The sequence below is a fragment of the Pseudochaenichthys georgianus genome, chromosome 9 (assembly GCF_902827115.2).
Source record: "Pseudochaenichthys georgianus chromosome 9, fPseGeo1.2, whole genome shotgun sequence".
In the NCBI taxonomy this organism is placed as follows: Eukaryota; Metazoa; Chordata; class Actinopteri; order Perciformes; family Channichthyidae; genus Pseudochaenichthys; species Pseudochaenichthys georgianus.
This window is the reverse complement of record NC_047511.1, coordinates 43,450,912-43,471,048: the sequence shown is the minus strand read 5'-3', so window position 1 is coordinate 43,471,048 and position 20,137 is coordinate 43,450,912. Positions and strand designations below refer to the sequence as shown.

General features: G+C 48.2%; 1 protein-coding gene across 1 annotated transcript in view; it reads left to right on the top strand.

Moving 5' to 3' along the window:
- fbrsl1 (fibrosin-like 1) overlaps nt 1–20,137 on the top strand; it is a 430,120-nt gene that overhangs the window by 389,901 nt on the left and 20,082 nt on the right. Inside the window, exons 7-9 of the mRNA XM_034091346.2 lie at nt 4,215–4,263; nt 10,607–10,660; nt 12,248–12,317. Of these exons, the coding sequence (XP_033947237.1) occupies nt 4,215–4,263; nt 10,607–10,660; nt 12,248–12,317 (173 nt within the window). The remainder of the gene's footprint in view (nt 1–4,214; nt 4,264–10,606; nt 10,661–12,247; nt 12,318–20,137) is intronic.

The window sequence follows — 20,137 nt, the reverse complement described above, 5'->3', positions numbered from 1 at the left end:
TCGGTGTTCAGGGAACTCGGGGACTGTTCCAAACAAACAGCAGTGTAATTTGTAATTTGTAATTTGGCATTCCCTAAATCTCGGAATTATGGTTGTGCATGTGGCTCTTTGGGGAGTTAGCATACCCGGCTCCCTCCCTGGCCTCCTTCTCTCTCCTTCTCCCCCTCATTCCTTTTACGCCTGCCGAGGAAACGGAAGGATTTCACAGCTGCTGAGAGCCGGGCCCCGGCTGGGCCCTATGACCTCCTTCTTGCTTTATCCCCCTCCCTCAGTCTCACTCCCTTTTCTCTGCCTCTCTCCAGCAGTCTCTTTCCTCAGGGAGCTCTTGTGTGGCTCAGAGGAAGCTGAATCGTAAAGCGTGGCTAATGAATAGAATAGGGAAGGAAAGCGTCGGCCTGCTGACGGCCCTCCAGAGAGGAGGCCGGGCCCCTGAAGCCCCAGGCTCAGATAGCAGACGGCCCTCTCAAAGGTCAGGCTTCCTGCGGCCCGCTCCAAGGGCTTTTGGCTCCCAGGCAATGTGGCTTGAATTTCCCCCATTCTTTTTTTGAAATGTTAAAATTCCCCGTTTCCTTTGGAAAGCCTGGCCTTTGCTCCTCTCTGTTTCTCTTTGTCTGCCTCTTTTTCTCCTTATATATATGTTCCCTCTGTCTCCTCTTTCCTTGTCTGTTTTTAATGGCAGCCAGGGTTGCCTCAACAAAGAGAGTGTGAAGAATGTGTTATACATGACCTCTGCGCGCCACGACCGCAGGCTAGCAGACTGCCAGCAGCACAGCCCCGTGAAGAAATGTCTACTTGACCAGCGCAGCCCAAAAGGTTCCAGAAACCCTCAGCGTGCCAAATCAGGGCTCTGCTGTGACATGCCTTTTCAAGAAGTGCTTTTGTAAGCCGGCCTTGTAATTGTGGATTATAGGACTGAGTCATGCAGACTTGGCAGGTGCCAGACACGGCATTAAAAGCTAAATATCGGGTGCTGATGTTTCTTGGAATATAAAACAGCTGGAAGCAGCCAGAGAAAGGAATAAGGACACTGGCACGTGATAAACAGCATTCTCTGTCTCAGGGACGTTATGTCTGCCTCGCTCTCCGGATAACCGCTCTGGTCATAACAAGTGTTTCAGCCGTTGTAGTGAGTTATGACCTACCCTGTCTTTCTCTTGCTTCCGTGACCCCGTGCCACTCTGAGCAAGTCCCTGAGCCGGCTCCCGTGTCCATTTGACAAGCTCCACTTCATTCTGGGCCCATATCCGTCTTCCGGGGCCTCCGGGGCCACGAGTCAGGGCTGCTGAGGTGCCGGAGCTTCGGCACTGGAGCGTTTGATGCCGTCCAAAGCTAACAAAGAGCCTGTGTTGCTGCCCGACGCCCTGGTTCTGGGAGACTGGAAGAGGGCAAAGCACAACGCTCTGTCTTTGCTCTGAAGCCATTAGAAACAGGAAACAGGAAACATCTCCATTCAGTCAAGTGTTCGCCCTCCATTTAATGTCCCACTCATCGAGACACGGCTAAGGAGGTGCTATTGACCTCTTCTGACATTAGCATCGGGCTACTTGACTCTCAAACACTTTGGTTCAGCATTCTTTCAATACATGCTAGTATTTACATGGTTGCAGCTGTTAATGCCCACTCGTAAAGATCTTCAGAAGCTGTATGCCACTGAGGTGTTAATATTAGGGATGCACGATAATTATCGGTCCGATATTAGGAATTATGACGTCATCCCGATAAACCCGATAACAGTATTAATAGCCCCGATAATATACAATATATTTTTTGGGTAAAAAAAAAGAAAAAAATACTGCGGTGTGGGTGGGTTGGGATGAGGGGCGCTTGTTTTTCACTCGACTCCTCCCGTTTTGCCAGTACTGTGGTGTTAGTGGTTTAGGAAGAGGGGAGTTCTTCACAAATCCAGCGCTCCCCAATACTTCGAACCTGATCAGTCACCGGAAACATCGCCATCGCTACGGTGGTGTGTTAAAAGCGTACGAAGACAATAATACAATACAAAGTGTGTGTGTGTGTGTGTGTGTGTGTGTGTGTGTGTGTGTGTGTCTGCGCGCGCGCGTTGGAGCTATGTGCAACTCAAGGCATATGCTCGAACCGGAGCTGCCTGGACGCTGCAATCATGTTGCACTATCCGTGCTGAGTGTGCTGACTTCTCCTACAATGTCCCGCTGTCTGCTTCCTGCATCAAGTCAAGTGCTCAGCGCAGTTGTGGCGAAATGTCGCTCCTCTGTTTTCATTTAAACAGCTCCTTATATCCGTTAGCGCAGCTAGCTAGCACCAGATGCTAACAACAACAATGCACGTAAGGTCTCTCTCTCTCGCTCGGCCACACACACACACCCTCCCGGTCCTCCCGATGGCCAGTCGGTGCCTGCCGGTGAGCGTGGAAGTGTGGTCTGCCACAAGCGGGCGGCAGGAGCGGGGCTGTCAGCATCAGCTTGTAGATGGTATTTTAAACTCGATGCTCTGAAGCTACGGGGCGGCCGAGGAAAAAAATACACATGCGTTAATCGCGTTAAAATAATTAGTGGCGTAATCTTTTTTATTATTATCGGTATCGGTCTTGAGAAGCAGGAAGTTATCGGTATCGGTTTCAAAAAACCAATATCGTGCATCCCTAGTTAATATGAACCAATATTTATTTAAAGGGGCCTATTTTTTACATGTTCATATTTGTATCTTGTGTGACGTGTCTCAAAGCTTCAATGTTCAAAAAGCGCTTTCTTTTACTCGTACTGCGTGTGCTGCAGCACCTATGTTCACCCTCTGTCTGAAACCAGAGCCCTCTGATTGGTTAGCTGGCCGGCTCTGTTGTGATTGGTTAATTTTGTGTGGGAGGAAAAGTCCCTCTGGAGGTAGCACAGTGAATGTAGCCTTTGCAGACCGTTTACATGCACACAAACCGACAGTAGGGACACCAAGAAAGCGTTGTGCGGCCCCTTTAAGTGTAGTTTTAAAATCTGCCTTATCTTTCCAGAATAATCTGCAGAACCCTTCATGTTTTTAGTAAACATACATGGTTGCGTCTGCCTTGCTCTCCACAGTTATGTCTTCTACCTTTTATTTGTGTACGGCTGCAGTGGGAATAAATCGGGCAAAGACACCGCAGTGGCACCGGAGGAGGACTTGGGAGGTCTTGGAAAGAAGAGGACGTCCTCAAAACACTTATGAAGAACTAACACGCATGCCAAGGACAGCCATCTGTGTTTACAAAATGATTTGCGTTTCTCTTTTTGTCTCCGTCGCTCTCGCTCTGATTCACTGTTCGTTCTTTACATATGCTCCCTTTGTGCCGCGGAAAATACAAGCAAGGCAGTTAAGGACACTCGGGCCCTTTGGGTGGAACATATGCTCGGCTCTCGCAGCTTTTTACAAGTGCGCGGATGAGAGGATCGAAAGCAAAGGAAACATCAAATCTTGGCTTTAAGCAACACCCTGATATGACTGGATCTCAAATATTAATATTACCGCCCAGGCGCACCTTTTCGCTCGGTAAACAGCCCTGTCTGTCCTCGGAACATGTGTCAAGTGTATGCAGTGTTTTGATTGAGACGGTGCTTGCCAGAATCATATTCATAGAAGCAGAGAGGGAAATACCTCGCAGTGTTTAGTCTCCGAGTCTCCACTCTCACCTCACAGCCGTTCTGCCTTCACGTCCCTCCGACCGAGGTCCGTCAGATCCACTGTCAGTCACACATCTGTAACAGCTGCTTCGACCCAATAACTGCTCACGTTGTTGACGGGTTATCTGTTTACTCCCGGAACGAGCTCATATTGTCTTTGATATTGAATCTGTGAAATAAGGATATTGCTTTCGGAGTAGAAGCACATTCTATTCATGAGATGTGTTATTCCATTCAAAGGATATTTCAGAACAAAATGTGATTTTCTGAGCGAGCGTGCAGGAGCCTTTGTGCTTCTAATGCTGCGTCGCCACCTCGCTGACTTCCTCGTCTCCGGCAGCATTTCTTTGGAGGGTTTTCAGGTGGCACAACAGTGCCACCTAATGTTACCTCGACAGGAAGGAGCCAGACAGGGGCCGCCGGGTACAGAGGGAAGGCTTCTGGTTGGCTGAATGGCTGGCCTTCTCCTCCACGCACTCATGGCCACGTGTGGGTCCGAATAAGGCTTTTAACGGCAGACAGAAAGGATTTTGATACGTAATAGTATTAGTTGGACAAATCCACTAAATGTCTGCCTTCTTGTTTTTCCAGGTGTCTGATGTAGGATCGGAGAAGCTCTTTTCCCCCACCACACCCAAAGGTAAGACCCGCTCTGTTCTCTCCATTCCCCTCATTCAAACTGCAGCAACTGGGTTTCTCCCCCGTCTAATCCCGCAGCTTCCATTCAGAGTTAAATGTCAGCAGACACAAACAAGGTCTGCTGACGACATGTACATACATTTTTGCCCGAGCGCTGAGTGGCATTTCTCGGACGACCCCGCCACAGGCTTAGCCCTCTGCATATTGGTTCATTAGAGGGGATTTAGAGCCTCCCTGCCACATGCTCCCACACGCGGGAACTTCCCTGAGGCACTACACGCTCTCTGACAGCAGGCCTGGACCGGAATGGATGCCAAAGGAAAGAAAGAGCTTTGTCAGCCCCCCAGACAACACACACGCCTCGTGTGTGCGTTCACATACGCACACATGTGGACTGTAAGGCTTTTGTGGGTTCATGCATGATCTCAAGTGGCCATCAGACTGCACACATGTGTCTGTGTGTGCATAGCATGTCTGCACCTGTATACTGAGCACATGTGATGATGCGTGCCGGGTCAGAGCAGGGAGAGAGGTGTCGAGTTGGGATGCAGGGAGGGAGGAGAGGCGACTAGTGACAGAGAGCAGCATGCAGCAGACCCCGTCCCCCCAGGGCAGGAAGCAGGGAGAGGGCCATTAACACCGGCAGAGGGAGAAGGAGGGGCAAAGGCAGAACACTGTAAACAATGGACATGTTAGGGGGGGGGGGGGGCATCTGCAGGGCATACTGGAAAATATCATCTTGCCTCAAATGGACTAATACAAAATAGTAATAGACAACTCGGATGTCAAATAGAAAGATGTTCTCTTGCTTACTATTTGATACGGCCAATGTGTGTTGAATATATGTTGAGTGTTCGACAAGTGTTGACAAACTAACTGTAGAGTACACTGTACATATGACAGGGGTAAATACTGTTTTCTTTGTTGTTGTAAAAGAAGGCTGTTTACCCATCTTATTTTGATTTTTAATTTCTGACAATGTTTTTACCAGACATATTGGTAGCATTGGCATTACATCTACTTCCTGCTTTTCTGTACTCACAGATATGTCTTTGTTTACCTCCATTTTAACTCCTTAGAGCAGGGGTGTCAAACTCAAGGCCCCGGGGCCAAATCCGGCCCGCGACTTCATTTCATGTGGCCCGCAAGAGCTTGCAAAGAATATAATACGTTTATTATACGGTTACATGCCACTTTACAGAAGCAGGTTGCCCATAAACTACATGTCCCACAATGCATCTCGTTTTGTGACATGCGCACTGAAGAGACTTCTGCTTTCAGATGTAGTTAATGACTAAGTTATTATCCTATCCGATACTAATCCAATTCAGAGGCAATAATGTAATATAATTATTTTATATATATATTATATATTTATATAGTTACAACCGGCCCTTTGAGTGCAGCCTTTATGCGAATGTGGCCCGCGATGAAATTGAGTTTGACTGCCTTAGAACATCCCCTTGTAAAGCGAGTGTCCCTCTCAACAACATAGCAACGTGTGGCGTGGGTAAGCACAGGAGCTCTGACTGCTCTAACAGCGTGGCGGACACAGAGCAGAGACACAGGCTGCCGGCTGTGTGATGCAGACGGCCTGTGACCAGCGTCTGCCTCGCACAACCGCCGTTCGCCTGGACTTTGAGTCTTGCACGGTTTAGAAAACAACTAGACCGCGTCAGACTCCATCTCTCCTGCGCTCAGCGGGTTGTTCCCCCTGCACGCCCGCACAGAACGAGGCTGCATGTAAACACAGCGCAGCTAGTCCAGGCACATGCACGGCCTCCGTCTCGTACACGTCTCCGAAGTCTCTCCCCCCGTCTGCTGGCGCGCGCTGTGGATCGTGCTGATGTGCCTGAGGATTAGGACCCTGGAATCACATCCTCACAATCCAATCAGAGTTTCTCCTGATTGCCACACAGATCCGGTTTGGGGTGACGTGTGAGAATGGCCACCAGATTAGAATGAGGGGTTACAAAGGGCGAGGCAGCACGGCAGAGAAATCAGCTGTGTGGTTCTTTCTCTCTCCCACTCCAATGTTGTTGTTCGGAGCTGTAATGGATTCTAGGACAGTGTTTGTTTTTGGCCTAGACTGTTTTTTTTTTCTTTGTGTGTGTGTGTGTGTGTGTGTGTGTGTGTGTGTGTGTGTGTGTGTGTGTGTGTGTGTGTGTGTGTGTGTGTGTGTGTGTGTGTGTGTGTGTGTGTGTGAGAGATACAAAGTAGCCCACGGCTGTTTCCCTCTGGTTTAGAATGCGGCGTATGTGTCCCATTACCGTTCTCGCTCGCGGTCCTGTGGGACCAATGAAAGGCTTTCCTCTGATCAGCTGTTGGCTGCTAGACTCTCCAACAGATGCACACACACACACACACACACACACACACACACACACACACACACACACACACACACACACACACACACACACACACACACACACACACACACACACACACACAAATATATAATGCTGCAATGATGCTAAGCTTGTAAATTTCTCTCGGTAATGAGTGTTACTCGTCCTTGTATTCGGCGTCGTGCTCCTTCCCTGAACTTTACTTTCGCGAGCAGTTACGGGTACAAGCGGTTGAGGTTAAGTCCAAATTGCACACAGGCCCACAGTCTGTCACGCTAATGAAACGGTGCGGGGTTAATGGAGGAGAGGAAAGACCAACATAGTAATCAGTGAAGGCAGAGCGCTGTAATTACGCACACAGAACAAAACCCAGACACCATTGCCTTCTTTCTCTCCTATTCACTTTTCGACACCGCAAGCAACCCGTGCAGATTATACACGTTAATAGTGTCTGTAATAACACAGCATCCACTGCAGTAGATGTTGTTTCCCTAACGCCAGCACTACTTCTGCTAAACGTGTGTGTGTCGGTGGTTTGGAGGAAGTTACAGCAGAGGGCACGCGTTATCTAACAGCTATCGGGTTTTCTGTTTATTTCCCGTCTTAAACCTCGTGCGATTATTGATTTCCTGGAGGGTGGCATGTTTAAGTAAAGGCGCTGGGAAGACCTGTGCTCCACTCTGGGCTTCTCTTATTGAATTGCGGGTCAGAGTTGACTGTTGTCACAAGTTGGAGGCGAACGAGGAGCTAAATGTAGCTGCTGCGCATGCACAGGGCGCCTCCACAGAGCTCAGAGAAACACACACTCGGTAGGCCTTCTTCGTGCATTTCACTGCGCCGATGGAAGTGGCGGGGAGTTATCACCGAGCTGTCAGCGGCTGGAAATATCTCTGAAGAGCACTTTGGAATCTGCAGTCGGTATGTTGAATGTTGTCCAGTATCTGTGGGTGTGAGAGTATATTGTTCTCTCTCAGCCTGGTTTCCTACCTGCCGCGGCGTGGCGGTAAACCCGTGAAGTGTGCGGCCCACCGGACGAACCCGCGGCATCTTGGGATAGCGGGAGAAAAGATTGGTGGAAAACCCATTTCTGAAGTGGATTTGTGCCCTTGTAATCCTGATTAATTTTGACCCGTTGTGCTCATTTTAAACAGAGCATTACAGTAAGCGTGAACACAGCGAGCTCCGGGGCGAAACCAGGAGCTTAGCGGCTTTGGGAGGCTTAGCTGCAGATGGCATTTTAAGCCGGACTTAATAAATTGTTTCCATTAAACTTACCGGCCCACACATGCTGGATTAGACCAGTGGAACAAAGGAAGGAGAGAGCGTGCAGACGAAGAAGCACACACACACACACACACACACACACACACACACACACACACACACACACACACACACACACACACACACACACACACACACACACACACACACACACACACACACACAGGGCCATCATGCACATCTGACCGTTAGCATCTCTCGGAGGCCACATGAAAGGTGAAGACGGGGGAGATGGAAGCTTTTTCGACGTGAATCACTTTAGATCTCGTGCTCGTCCGGGATGTTTGGGGCAATTTGCTTAATTGACGCAGAAGTAAACAAACAAACAAAATGCATAAACCATTTAGCTCGGCAGTGGATTTAGGGCTTATCCTCTAACTGTTTATATATAAACACATTACCAATGCTGTAGCTTAAGGATTTAGGATCTGCCCGTACCCTTGTTTGTTTTTTCTTTCGAGCCCTTTTTCTCATATATCAATCTTCCATTCTGGGAAATCAATTCTTTATGGTAAAGCCCCGCCTCTCACCTCTTCCACCCTCAACCCTTCTCCCATTGGCTCATGGCTCGCTCCCTAAGCTCTCATTATGTGCTACACAGTCCAGGGTCCCTGTGTCGAATCTCTAATCAACCCCCCTGCCTGCAGACCTGCTCCCTCAAAAGGTGCTGAGTGGCCTTTGTTCCGCCACTGCTGTTTGCTGCACGTCAATAAAATAGATCTCCTCCTCCTCCTCCTCCTCCTCCTCCTCCTCCTCCTCCTCCTCCTCCTCCTCTGTTACCTTGGCCTGCCTTAGCTACAGCCCTGCTGCAGTGCAAGCGTACAGAAAGTGAATCGCAGTCCCACCTGCTGGATTCTGAATGCCAGAGAAGGACGGTGATTTGAGAGGGAGCGGCAAGGTCAGGGGCAGGGGGGATTGAGGGCGTCTCAGCCATAGTGAAGTGGACGAGAGAGCATGTTTGTATTCGGCCGGGCGGCTCTCCTCTGGCCGTGTAATGTATCACCGAGCTGGACTGCTCGCAGCCTCTCACCCATTAAATAATGAATGGAGGTTGACCCTCTGACCAACTAATCAGCTTTCCCCCGCCGCTGAGTCGGGATTGAGTGGAGGGAGATGGAGTGTGTGTGTCTGGCTGGAGGGCAGACGTGTTGTTGGGAAAACACGAGGGCTGCTGCGCAAAGGCTTCCCACAGCCAGATTAGAAACGCTGGAATTGGAAGCAGCCATCACCGCCGAGGAATCCAAGCCTGGCTCTGATTTGTCCGACAGAGTCCAGGCCGCTCGCAGGACATGCTTTCTTTATCAAGAAGACCCATGTTTCTGTCTTGACGAGGCACTCATGGTGGTGTTAGGGCAGTGTGAGAGTCGCACTACTGTATGTGCAAACTGGAGGTTTAGGATGCATGTAATAAACCTCTTGACTCTCATCTATTGTTACTGAGCTTCAGCAGCAGCTCATGCGTTTATTTCGATATTAATGGGGCCCTATATTCTCATGTTCAGGTTTATATTTGTATTTTGTGCCTCAAGTGTGATATGTCTGTCAAAAAGCTCTATTTCCTGTGCTGCAGCACCTCTTTTCACCCTCTGTCTGAAACCAGAGCCCAGTCTGCTCTGATTGGTTAGCTGGCCGGCTCTGTTGTGATTGGTCAACCGCTAAGAGATGTCCCGCCCCTTCGCCTCTCCAAACAATGTGTTGGAGCGCTAGCCAATAGAAGCGCAATCTTTACGTAGTGATGTCACAATGTTCCGGATAAACAAAAGCCTCTTGTAAACGGTAGAAGCTGCTAGCAAAGAACAGAAGGAGCTAGCTAGCACTCCGTTCAGGGAGAGGAATACTTGGAAGCAAAGCATAATGTCTTGTTTCTTTATTAATCTCCGGGTTATTACTGTTCACAGACGCAGGGCCGTTCAGGCGCTCGGCGGTCTGTGTGTGGAGGAAGAGGCTGATATTAATGCTCCCTTTATTGATAGTGCTAATGCTGTTTGTGCAGCCATCCCTGTCGGAGAGATGAAAATAAATAGGGGGAGCTCGCCGGAGATAAGACACGTGTTTAATTATTAATTGAGCCATTACTGACAGAGATTGCCTTTTTTGATTTAAAGCAGTAAGGCCTGCTTCAGGGACAGAAAAAGCAATTACAGAATTCCCAGCTTGCACCACCGCTGCTCATCGTTCGAGTGAGAGGAGACAAAACACCCCCACACACACACACACACACACACATCCATTTTACACCGCGGTGTTTCATAAATCATTTTAATTCTTCTTCAATATTTATAGCGTTTTAAATTACGATCACACCGTCATGTAGTATTTATGTAGAGTGGCAGCCAGTCGAAGAGACCACATTACCCACAATCCCCTCCGTGGCCGAGCACCTGGAACAACTGCCTGAAGGGAACTGTTTGGTTCGGCTTGATTCAGGAAGTAGTGTGACACTGCACCGGCTCTTAAAGGCCGCCGGTTTGTAAAGCCTGCTTCCCAATGCATGGCAATTAGCTGGCTTGTAAAATCATTGCTGATATGTCATACTATCCCTATGTGCACTTTGTGGCCCCCGGAGAGCACTAGTACGTCCATTAGAAGAGTGCAGAGTACCAAGTGTGCATGACATATGAACTTAGCCCCTGTTAGAGTATCGGGTCGCTGCCTGTTGAGCTTTAACCGTGAAACAGTCAGTGTTCGTGTCCCTCTTGTCCCCGTCAGGACGCCTGACACCTGTCACTCAGTCCTATCAGCGCCTGTCATCTGCCAGCGCAGGTGGTGATCTCCTCGCGTCACGTTGAAGGCCGGGTGACGAGGCTCCATTGTGTGCGGCGGCGGCTGCTCATTGACTGAATATGGATCCGGCTTTAGCTGTGCAGAGGGAGCAATTACAGAATCACTAAAGGCCACGAGGGGGGTTTGAGGATAAGTTGTCAGGGGCATGACCGGCATTTTGGCTGCTGCACTTTAACCATACATCTTCAGCGTATTGGACGAAGGGAAAGTGAATATACTGAATCACTTCAGCGGTAAACTGTGAACTCGAAGCCGTCTCACGGAGGCCGGCGCTCCCCTGAGGCGTTCCCTGCTGTCTTTCCAGGTCAGGTTAAATGATAAAGTGCCATCCAGGCCTCTCCGCGCACATGACTCCCCTCACTTCGGCGGACACACCAGCAGCGGGCGTGCACGCAATGCCGACAAAAAAGCGCATGTGGATTTGTGCTGTGGCTTTGACCCAGAGCTGACAGAGGAAATGTTAATTCAATAATGTACGATAATACGCAAACTGCTATGCTTCCTAGCAGTGTCTGTGTTCGGGTTCCTTCTTAACGATACACCGAGGTCTTCAAGAGGTTTTCTCTCTCCTGTATTGTGTTTGTGTGCAATCTGCAAAGGCTAAGTTCAGTGCCAATCACAACAGAGCCGGCCAGCTAACCAATCAGAGCAGACTGGGCTCTGGTTTCAGACAGAGGGTGAAAAGAGGTGCTGCAGCCCAGGCAGTATGAGAAGAATAAAGAGCTTTTTGAACATTAAAGCATGGAGACATGTAGAGACACTACATACTGATATACACCTGAACATCAGCAGGAGAGGACTCTTTAAAGTAGAGACACTACATACTGATATACACCTGAACATCAGCAGGAGAGGACTCTTTAAAGTAGAGACACTACATACTGATATACACCTGAACATCAGCAGGAGAGGACTCTTTAAAGTAGAGACACTACGTACTGATATACACCTGAACATCAGCAGGAGAGGACTCTTTAAAGTAGAGACACTACACACTGATATACACCTGAAGATGTGCAGGAGAGGACTCTTTAAAGTAGAGACACTACACACTGATATACACCTGAAGATGTGCAGGAGAGGACTCTTTAAAGGTGCCGTTAGCTGACCCACGGTGACTCCCATCTCAACAGGGAAGCTGGCTAAAAAGATTTCAGGCTCCTTTTTGTTGATTGTTTTTTAAGAGAGGATAAGGGGAAGAATTGAGATGGGACGACTCCAGAGAGCAGTGCCTCTCATCACATCTCCTGTCTAATCTTAATCCCCTCCCCCCTCCTCCGATGGAGACGCAGCCAGCTGCGGCGTGGAAGGCATTTTCATTGTTTACTTACGAGAATACATGACCAGCGTCTTATCACTGCTGTCAGGCCTGAAATGTAAAGCTCGTCGCCTGTGATCACTTGCAGGTTTTCTTGTTTGTAATCCTTTATTCCAAGCTCCAGTCAGTCTGGCAGAGAGAGTGGGTCCCCCCCCCCCGCCCCGCATTTGTTTGAAGACCCCAGTTCCCCGCTATGTGCATTTTAAGCTCATCTGTGTTGAGTAGTTTGGAGCCAATGTTGTTTGCAGATGAGGCTGTAACGCTCTTTGACAAAGCCAGATGGTCGGCGATAGTGGCCAAACACGCCACTTGGATAATGTACAATCGTTGGCAGGCGGACAGTCGTCAGCCGAGATGGATATTACAAACATGCTTGTAATGGATTGGACATTTTGGGAAGCGGTTCACACAAGCTTGTAAAGATGGAAAGAAACCCGGCGCCAGGAACAGAGCGGATGTTAAAATGCTTCTGATTCCATGACGGACAAGGACATCCATGCATTAGAAGAAAGTGCCAGAGAGGATTGTGGGAAGAAGGGAGATGAACCCGGGGAAACGAGATCCCCAATCAAACCGAAATACCAGTCTACCATATGAAGTGTTTTCCAAGTATTGTCAGATGGGTGGTCCATTTATTTTCAGTATTTCTGAACTGCGTACTTTTCCAGCCCCAATGTTTCTGGCAGCGTCTTCTTATCACAGCCACTCAATCTACAAGCAATACTTTGGGCTTGCACAGCATGTTTGACAGAGTTGGTGATAGAGCCTTGAACTCGGTGAGAGCAGTCACCTGACCCGCGCGGCTGAGAAGCTGCTGGTGTTCTGCATTTCAGTGAAGACGAGTCGTGCTATCCATCGTCCCACTGTTTGTTAACACACAGGCAGTCATGTGCGTGGCGGCCTGCATTTTGGCTCTTTCATGAGGGGGGGGGAAACGGAAAATGCACAGTGTGGTCTCTTCTAATACTCATCTGTTTGGCTGTTGTTTTTGGCTACCGGTGGATTCCCGGCGCTGGGCCCTGGTGGCGGCGCTCCTCACGGCCTCCGACTGGCTGGACAACCCCTTTCAGCAGAGCATGGCTGTTGGGTTAGTGCTGCTGTGTTGAGAGGTGAGCAGCAGGGCTGGGACTTCAACGCCGTTTGCTTTGGGAAGGAGGCTGAGCAACTGCTCCAATGCCCCCACGGGTCATAGTAGAGTGGTGCAGGAATGAGGCTTAAAACCCCCAAATGATCCCATTTTACTGTTTTTAGTTGGATGCCTGAAATAAGATCTTAAGAGATGTGTGTGTGTGTGTGTGTGTGTGTGTGTGTGTGTGTGTGTGTGTGTGTGTGTGTGTGTGTGTGTGTGTGTGTGTGTGTGTGTGTGTGTGTGTGTGTGTGTGGTGTGTGTGTGTGTGTGTGTGTGTGTGTGTGTGTGTTGGGTTTCGGCCACTGGACTCATAGGGGGGGGGGGGGGGGGGAGCAGGAGCTCCAACAAGCCGTTTAGGACATTATTATGATCAGTAGAAATTAGGGATGCACGATAATTATCGGCCCGATATTAGGAATTATGACGTCATCCCGATAAACCCGATAACAGTATTAATAGCCCCGATTTTTTGGGTAAAAAAAATACTGCCGTGTGGGTGGATTGGGATGAGGGGCGCTTGTTTTTCACTCGGCTCCTCCCGTTTTGCCAGTACTGTGGTGTTAGTGGTTTAGGAAGACGGGAGGCCACCTTCGGACCTTTAATATAATTGGAAAGGTAATACATGTTTGTTTTAGTTTGTTTTAGTTTTTATGCGATGCGCTTTTGAATTTTTTTTGTAATGATTTTACAACCACAGAAAATGGTGACTCACGCCCTGAGTCTGCTCCACCGAGAAATATCTACAAACGCCACCTTTGTCAGCGGATGAATGTAATAGTAGAACATTACATTTTGGGGCGCACACCCAAAACCAGTCACTTTCAGACTCAGTCCAACATCTTAAAAAGACACGTCTGTTGGAGCCTAACTCTGAGAAATGACACCAAATGCAGGCGCCCTGTGCTTCTGGAAAAGATCTACATGTGGCTGCCTCTAACGATACAGGTATTGACTCATCAGCTGGTCGGTGCGGGGCGAGCGCTGAAGCGTCCTGGGCTCCTTATCAGACGCGGCTCTGTCTGTTTTGGCACAGCACTCACCTAATCCGGGGAGCAGGTGGCACCGGAGCCCAGATAGAGTGGACATGTATTTCAGCGAGGACGAGCCATCTGGGTCTTGGTACTCTATGGTGCTTAAAACACACTCTCACGTGTGACACTCCCAGCACTTACCTTCTAGCTGCACGCAATAATCCCAGCGCTGGCTGCTGGCGGCTTTCAGGAGCACTGACAGGGTTTGATGCGGAGCCTCCGCTTCGACACGCATTCGCGAAGCAGACAGACGCACTCGGCGGTGTGGTTTTGATTCCTCTAACTCTTCTTGTTGTTTTTGTCATCTGCAGTCTGAAATATGTCGAGCAGAAAGAAAGACTGTTTGTTTTCTTTCTTCTGCCTTCGTGCCAGCCTGCCTTGCTCGACACTTTTCCGAGGCCATGTGTTGTCTTGTTTTTCCTCGTATAGTCTGTTTCATCTCGCAAGCGATTTGGCTCGTCTCTGCTTCCAATTTCGCTCCTGTTTCACCGTGCACCCCCCCCCCCTTCTTTCTCGCAGACGTACTCACATTCATTTCACACATCTCCCCACATTGGCACGCCGCCTTCACACTCCAAACAAATCAATTCTGCACTCGCCGCAATTGGAACGCCACAGTGAAGTGCGGCAGGCCTACGAACGTGCAGGCTGTTACTAATGTTCCTGGTCCACTGCTCTCTTCCTCTGGCGGGGTGTTGCTACCTGCCTGTGTGTGGCTGCAGCGTACAGGAGGGGGGGGTCTCGGGTTAGCAGCAGCCCCACAGGTCAGGATCCGGGCCTTGTCTCCATTAGTTCACCTGACACTCCTTCCTGCCCTCTGCTTCTCCTCTGCCTCATTACCTAACCTCCATCTCCTTCTTTTACCCCAGTCCATCACTCTTCTCTCCGTCACGCTCCCTCTCTAATCCAGAATGATAAATGGGGCTGCAAGGAAGGACTGCAAATGTTTGCGAACCTGATACACCCTCCAATTGTCACTCTTCTCCCACCATGGTGGTTTTGAGGAGAGATTTTGAAGAGGCTTTTGTGTGTGTTTGTCTAACTAAGCTCTGTGCTAAGAGCTATTTCAAACATCTCCACCTCGGTCCTCTAAGTGTGTCGTCAGCTTTGACATGTGAAGAAAAAAAGAGGTTCTTCTGTTGCAGAGAAACAGCTTGTAGCTCATAAGAAACGCAGCACTTTTGGCGTGTAGCCATTAACAGGGGGAATGGCAGCTAGTCTAGCCTTCAACAGCTGCTGGGCCTCCATCTGTAAGCCTAATTACCCAGCAGCACCAGCAGCAGGATCCTCCTATAGAAGAGGCGTCGATTACATCAGTGTGTCTTCACCGGACAGTGTGCATCCCTGGGGGCCCGCAGATATGTGAAACTTAAGCCCAAGCACTTTAATGCACACTGGGGTGCTATCTTTGGACAAGTAGTGCTCTGACATCTTACCCTATCACATTGCCACTCCCTGGGGGGAAGATTTCACACTCACTCCAGAGCTTTGAGAAATACTCTACCGTTTTTAAAATAGTGAACTCAAAATAGATTTATAGAGGTCAAACCATGTTTTCAATAAGCATGCATGTGTTGAGTGATTTTTGTTGGAAAGAAAGAGCTAAAGGAAAATATATTTAGAAAAATATAAAAAGCTATTTCTTTTAAAGCTGAAACTATAATAGCCTTTTCTGTAAAGAGAATTTCAAAGAAAATCAATGTTTATTTATATAGCCCAATATCACATGTTACATTGGTCTCAGTGGACTTCACAGTGTGTACAGAATATATTAAGTAAATGTATTGAAAAGATTACACTTATTTAACATTTTTCATGGATAAGCATGAATAGTTTTTTTAACCATAAATGTCCATAAAACTTGATACAAAAAAGACGACACTTATCATAATTTTAGCGTAGAGATGTCCCGCCCCTTAGCCGATCACGTACAAGATGTTGGAGCGCTAGCCAAAACCTATACGACACACATATACATATATATATTGAATAGTATTTGTGAACTTCAATGATACATGTTATGTCAATGGTCCAAATCCAAAATGTGAACATAACACAAGGGATAAATATAGTATTTATAGGCAGTTGTTGTAAATATCTTGGCAACATACAGTAGACTGTTTTTGATTGATTTATTCTCCATGTTGCGATTAAACCCCATGCTGTGAATGACTGAGAACCTGAGTCCTGATCAGCAGGGGTAATACAGGATGCTTCTACCTGCCAGACTAGCTCTCCACTGTTCGAAGCGCACTCATATTGGAGTTATGCGTAGTTCAGAAACGTCTGCAATCTCGTGTTATCACTTTTCAATTTTTTTTCCAATTTAGCAAAAAACCACTGTATTTTTATGATCAAATAGTTTACACAAGAGACGAGCACGACCATAAGACGAGACAAGCTACATCAGGCCATCTACGGGCACCTAAACCCAGGACACACCTTCTGAACTCTTCTGTGTCTTATGGCGCGTTTCCACTGCAGCGGGTAGCTCGCTTTAAGCCTGCCGAGCCGTGCGGGGCCCGTGTTTGGTTGCGTTTCCACTTGGCCTGGTTTTGGCCCGGGGCGACTTTTTCACCTTTTTTCTGGCCTGACTAAATCGTGGTTCTAGGGCCAGGAACAACCAGGCTGAGTCGGGCTGAGCATGCTAAACTAGAGAGAGAATCGCTGGCAAGGGGGCTACAACTACAACAAGATGAACATATTTGACCGTGATTTAATTGTAATACACGTTTCAAAATGATGCCGAAGTAACAACATACTGATACCGGTTAGTAAAAACCATGAATTAACGCTTTGACAAGTCTGCAGACAGACGGCAGGCGAAAAACCCTTTTAAAATGCGTGTTTTCTGAATGTAGCTTGGCTAAGCTAACGTTATATATGCTCCGACCATCCACACTCACAGCAACGGCCTACAGACATAAATAAACCAGCGACTGTATTCTCCATGACACAGACAGTCTGTGGTTTGTACTTGTTTAACTTGTGTCTAGTTTCTGAACAGATATGAGGAGCTGTGAGCTCTGAGTGCTAGCAGCTAACGGCTGTGTTGTTTTTCTGGGGCTCTCATTGAAGATGACGTCACGGCTCCGCCTACACTGCGTTACTATAGTAACTGCCCCAGTTCCTAAACTGTAATGGAAGCGCAGCATTAAAGTGAGCCGGGCCTAACAAGGCCTAACCAAACCGAGCGAGGCCGAGCGAGGCCTGCAGTGGAAACGCGCCATGATAGAGCTATAAAGGAACTCATTGCCAAACCACCTGACTGACATAGAGTCCAGAGCCTCTTTCAAGAAGAGGTTGAAGGGCCATCTACTAATGACCACGTTCCCTTGTGAGCTGTGAACCCTAATTTAATTTGATCGCATGTTGTTGATGATATTGGTGATGTTTTTAATGTTGTTAATGATGCCAGGACTTATGTCCTAAATGTTGTTGTATTGTTTTAAGTGTCGGACCCCAGGAAGAGTAGCTTTCGTCGAGAGCAAAAGCTAATCCTTAATAAACATGAAGAAGAAGTGTGGTTGATGGATGATCTGGTTCCCTGCCAGCTGTTGATAAAGAGATATTTGTTTTGTATCCGTTGCCACGTATCGAATACAATGTCAGCATTCCTGTCTGTCAGTATCTTTCATGTGTCGTTGTGAAAGTGGCTGCAGCAGGTGAGTCTCTGTCCAAACCTCAGCTTGTCATGCTCATATAACAAACCCTTGTGTCTGCCAAACACTTGACTTGAGGAATGAGGGAACGCGATATGTCGGTAAATATGTTTGTTCTTCGCCTTTCACGGCACTAAAATGCTGCATATATGTCAAAACAGTGAATGAGGTATGGCGAGCTGTCGACCTCCGATTGTCGCTCTGCTTTCTGAGTGGGGAGTGGGAATGGAGCTGGAGGACGAGGAAAGAAAAACATGCAGGCTCTTTCAGCCCACTGTCATGCCACTTAAGATTTGCTGAAGGATTTTCACCCGTCCATTTCCCTTCCATTGAGAGGTAATCAGCACGGCACTGAAAGATAATACTATATCCACTTAGAGGCATGTGGGCTGTAGCATGTTCATACATGAAGTGAGGCTGCAAAGCATTGCCTTTGTTTACATGCTGAGCACTCCATTTCTGCTCGGACTTGACGCGTCCTGGCCAGAAGCTGCCTGCCTTTGTGTCTCTCTCCCACCTCCTTTCCTTCCCCATTCTTCCGTGGATTGCGAGCCAGTTGGTGGGCTAATAGGGGATACTTTCCTGTGGGGCACCAAAGTGATACAGCTCCGGCGTTATGCGAGCTTAAGTAAAGCTGACACGCTGCTCCAGAGCTGCAGCCCACACTGAGCTCCTCTGCAGCCCACGGAGAGAGTCTGAAAAGGTCTTAAAGGTATGTGAGACACAGGGAGGCTGCCACACTGTGCCGTGCTGTGGGAAGCGGGAGTTAAGTCCTTTATTAGAAGTGGCAGCCGTTGTCTCCAGTCACCTCGATAATTGCGGCACCGTGTCCACCGCTGTAATCAATTGAGACAGCTGCCGCCGCCGCCGCGTTCAAGTCCATCAGGCAGGCGTGTCATGCTAATTAATGAAATGATAAGGCTAGCGCTCGCAGCATTGCACAAAATAACTCCCGAAGGCTCGACACAAAAACTCACCCTTATAGTTCAGATCGCCCCTCTCTATCTCTAACATATTAATGATGGTTGTTTTTGGTGCACCAATGGACAGGATATGACAATAAAACATTTTAAACTGCCGTCAACAAATAGTTTTTGCTGCAGCTTGAAGATTCTGAACATCCTGGTTCTAGATTTTTTTAATGTACCTTTTCATTATCGTATCTTTTTGTATCCATATACATCTAATGCACATGTGTCCATTCTAGGAGAGGGATTCCTAATCTGTTGCTCTTCCCAAGGGTTTTTCTATTCTTCCCGTTGAATGTGGCTTTTATTTGGAAGTGGATCCGAGGACAGTTACGGCCCCTACACACGGCGGCGTGCGTAGGGGCCGTAACACATCCCCCTGAAGACGGATTTGTTTGTGATATTGGGCAATACATATAAAGTTTGATTGATTTAATTGAAGTCTCTCCAGATCTCCCCTCTCTCTCCTCAGGGTATGAAACGGTCACCGGGGTCGGGGGGGGGTGGGTCAGTGACAGAGAAAGGGGTCAAATTCCTGTCCGGCAGGGTGGGCTTTGTCACAGGAGCCATTAGACTTGAGCTTTTCTGTTGAAAGCTTCAAGACGTCCGCCCTTTTATTTAGAGCGCCCAGTGGCAGTGACCTCGACTGACCCGGCGGTGTCATAAGAAGAAGCTGAGACTGATGAACGTCGCTGAGCACATGACCTCTGATTGAAGGGGGCGGGGCTTCTCAGCAGCAGCATATTGAGCCAGGGGTTAATGATGGTTGCTTTCTGCTGGACCGTATATGACATTCAAACGTTTTAAACTGCTTTGGTCTGGTCGGACGTCACATTTTATTTTTATTTTTGCTGCACCCGGAAGATTCTGAACGTCCTCCTGGATCCACCTTTTTAATACGCTTTTGCATTATTCTTTTCTGATCTTTTAGTTATCCACAGGGATGTCCCGATCACCTTTTTTTGCTCCCGATCCGATTCCGATCATTTGATTTTGACAATCTGCCGATACCGATTTTTCCCGATCCGATCTTTATGCAATGCATTAAGAGAAAAAAAGGTAACAGATAACGGCTGGTCATCCAACGCGATGAAGTCAGCTCTCTTGGCTGTTATTGTGTTGGCCTTTTCTCTGTTCTGGGGCAGTTTCTCTTTCCTTTTGAAAGTCTCTGAAAGTGTCGGTTGTTTCAGTGCCGTTACCTGAGTGGCCGCTGTGTACTCGTCGTGTTGTTGTTGGTGTTTGTTTCTCAGGTGGCGTATTAGATTGGTCGTGTTGAACGTAGCTCTGTTCTTTCCACCACGCGGAACCTCCGCCTTGCAAACATTGCATCTGGCTGTTACACTGCCTT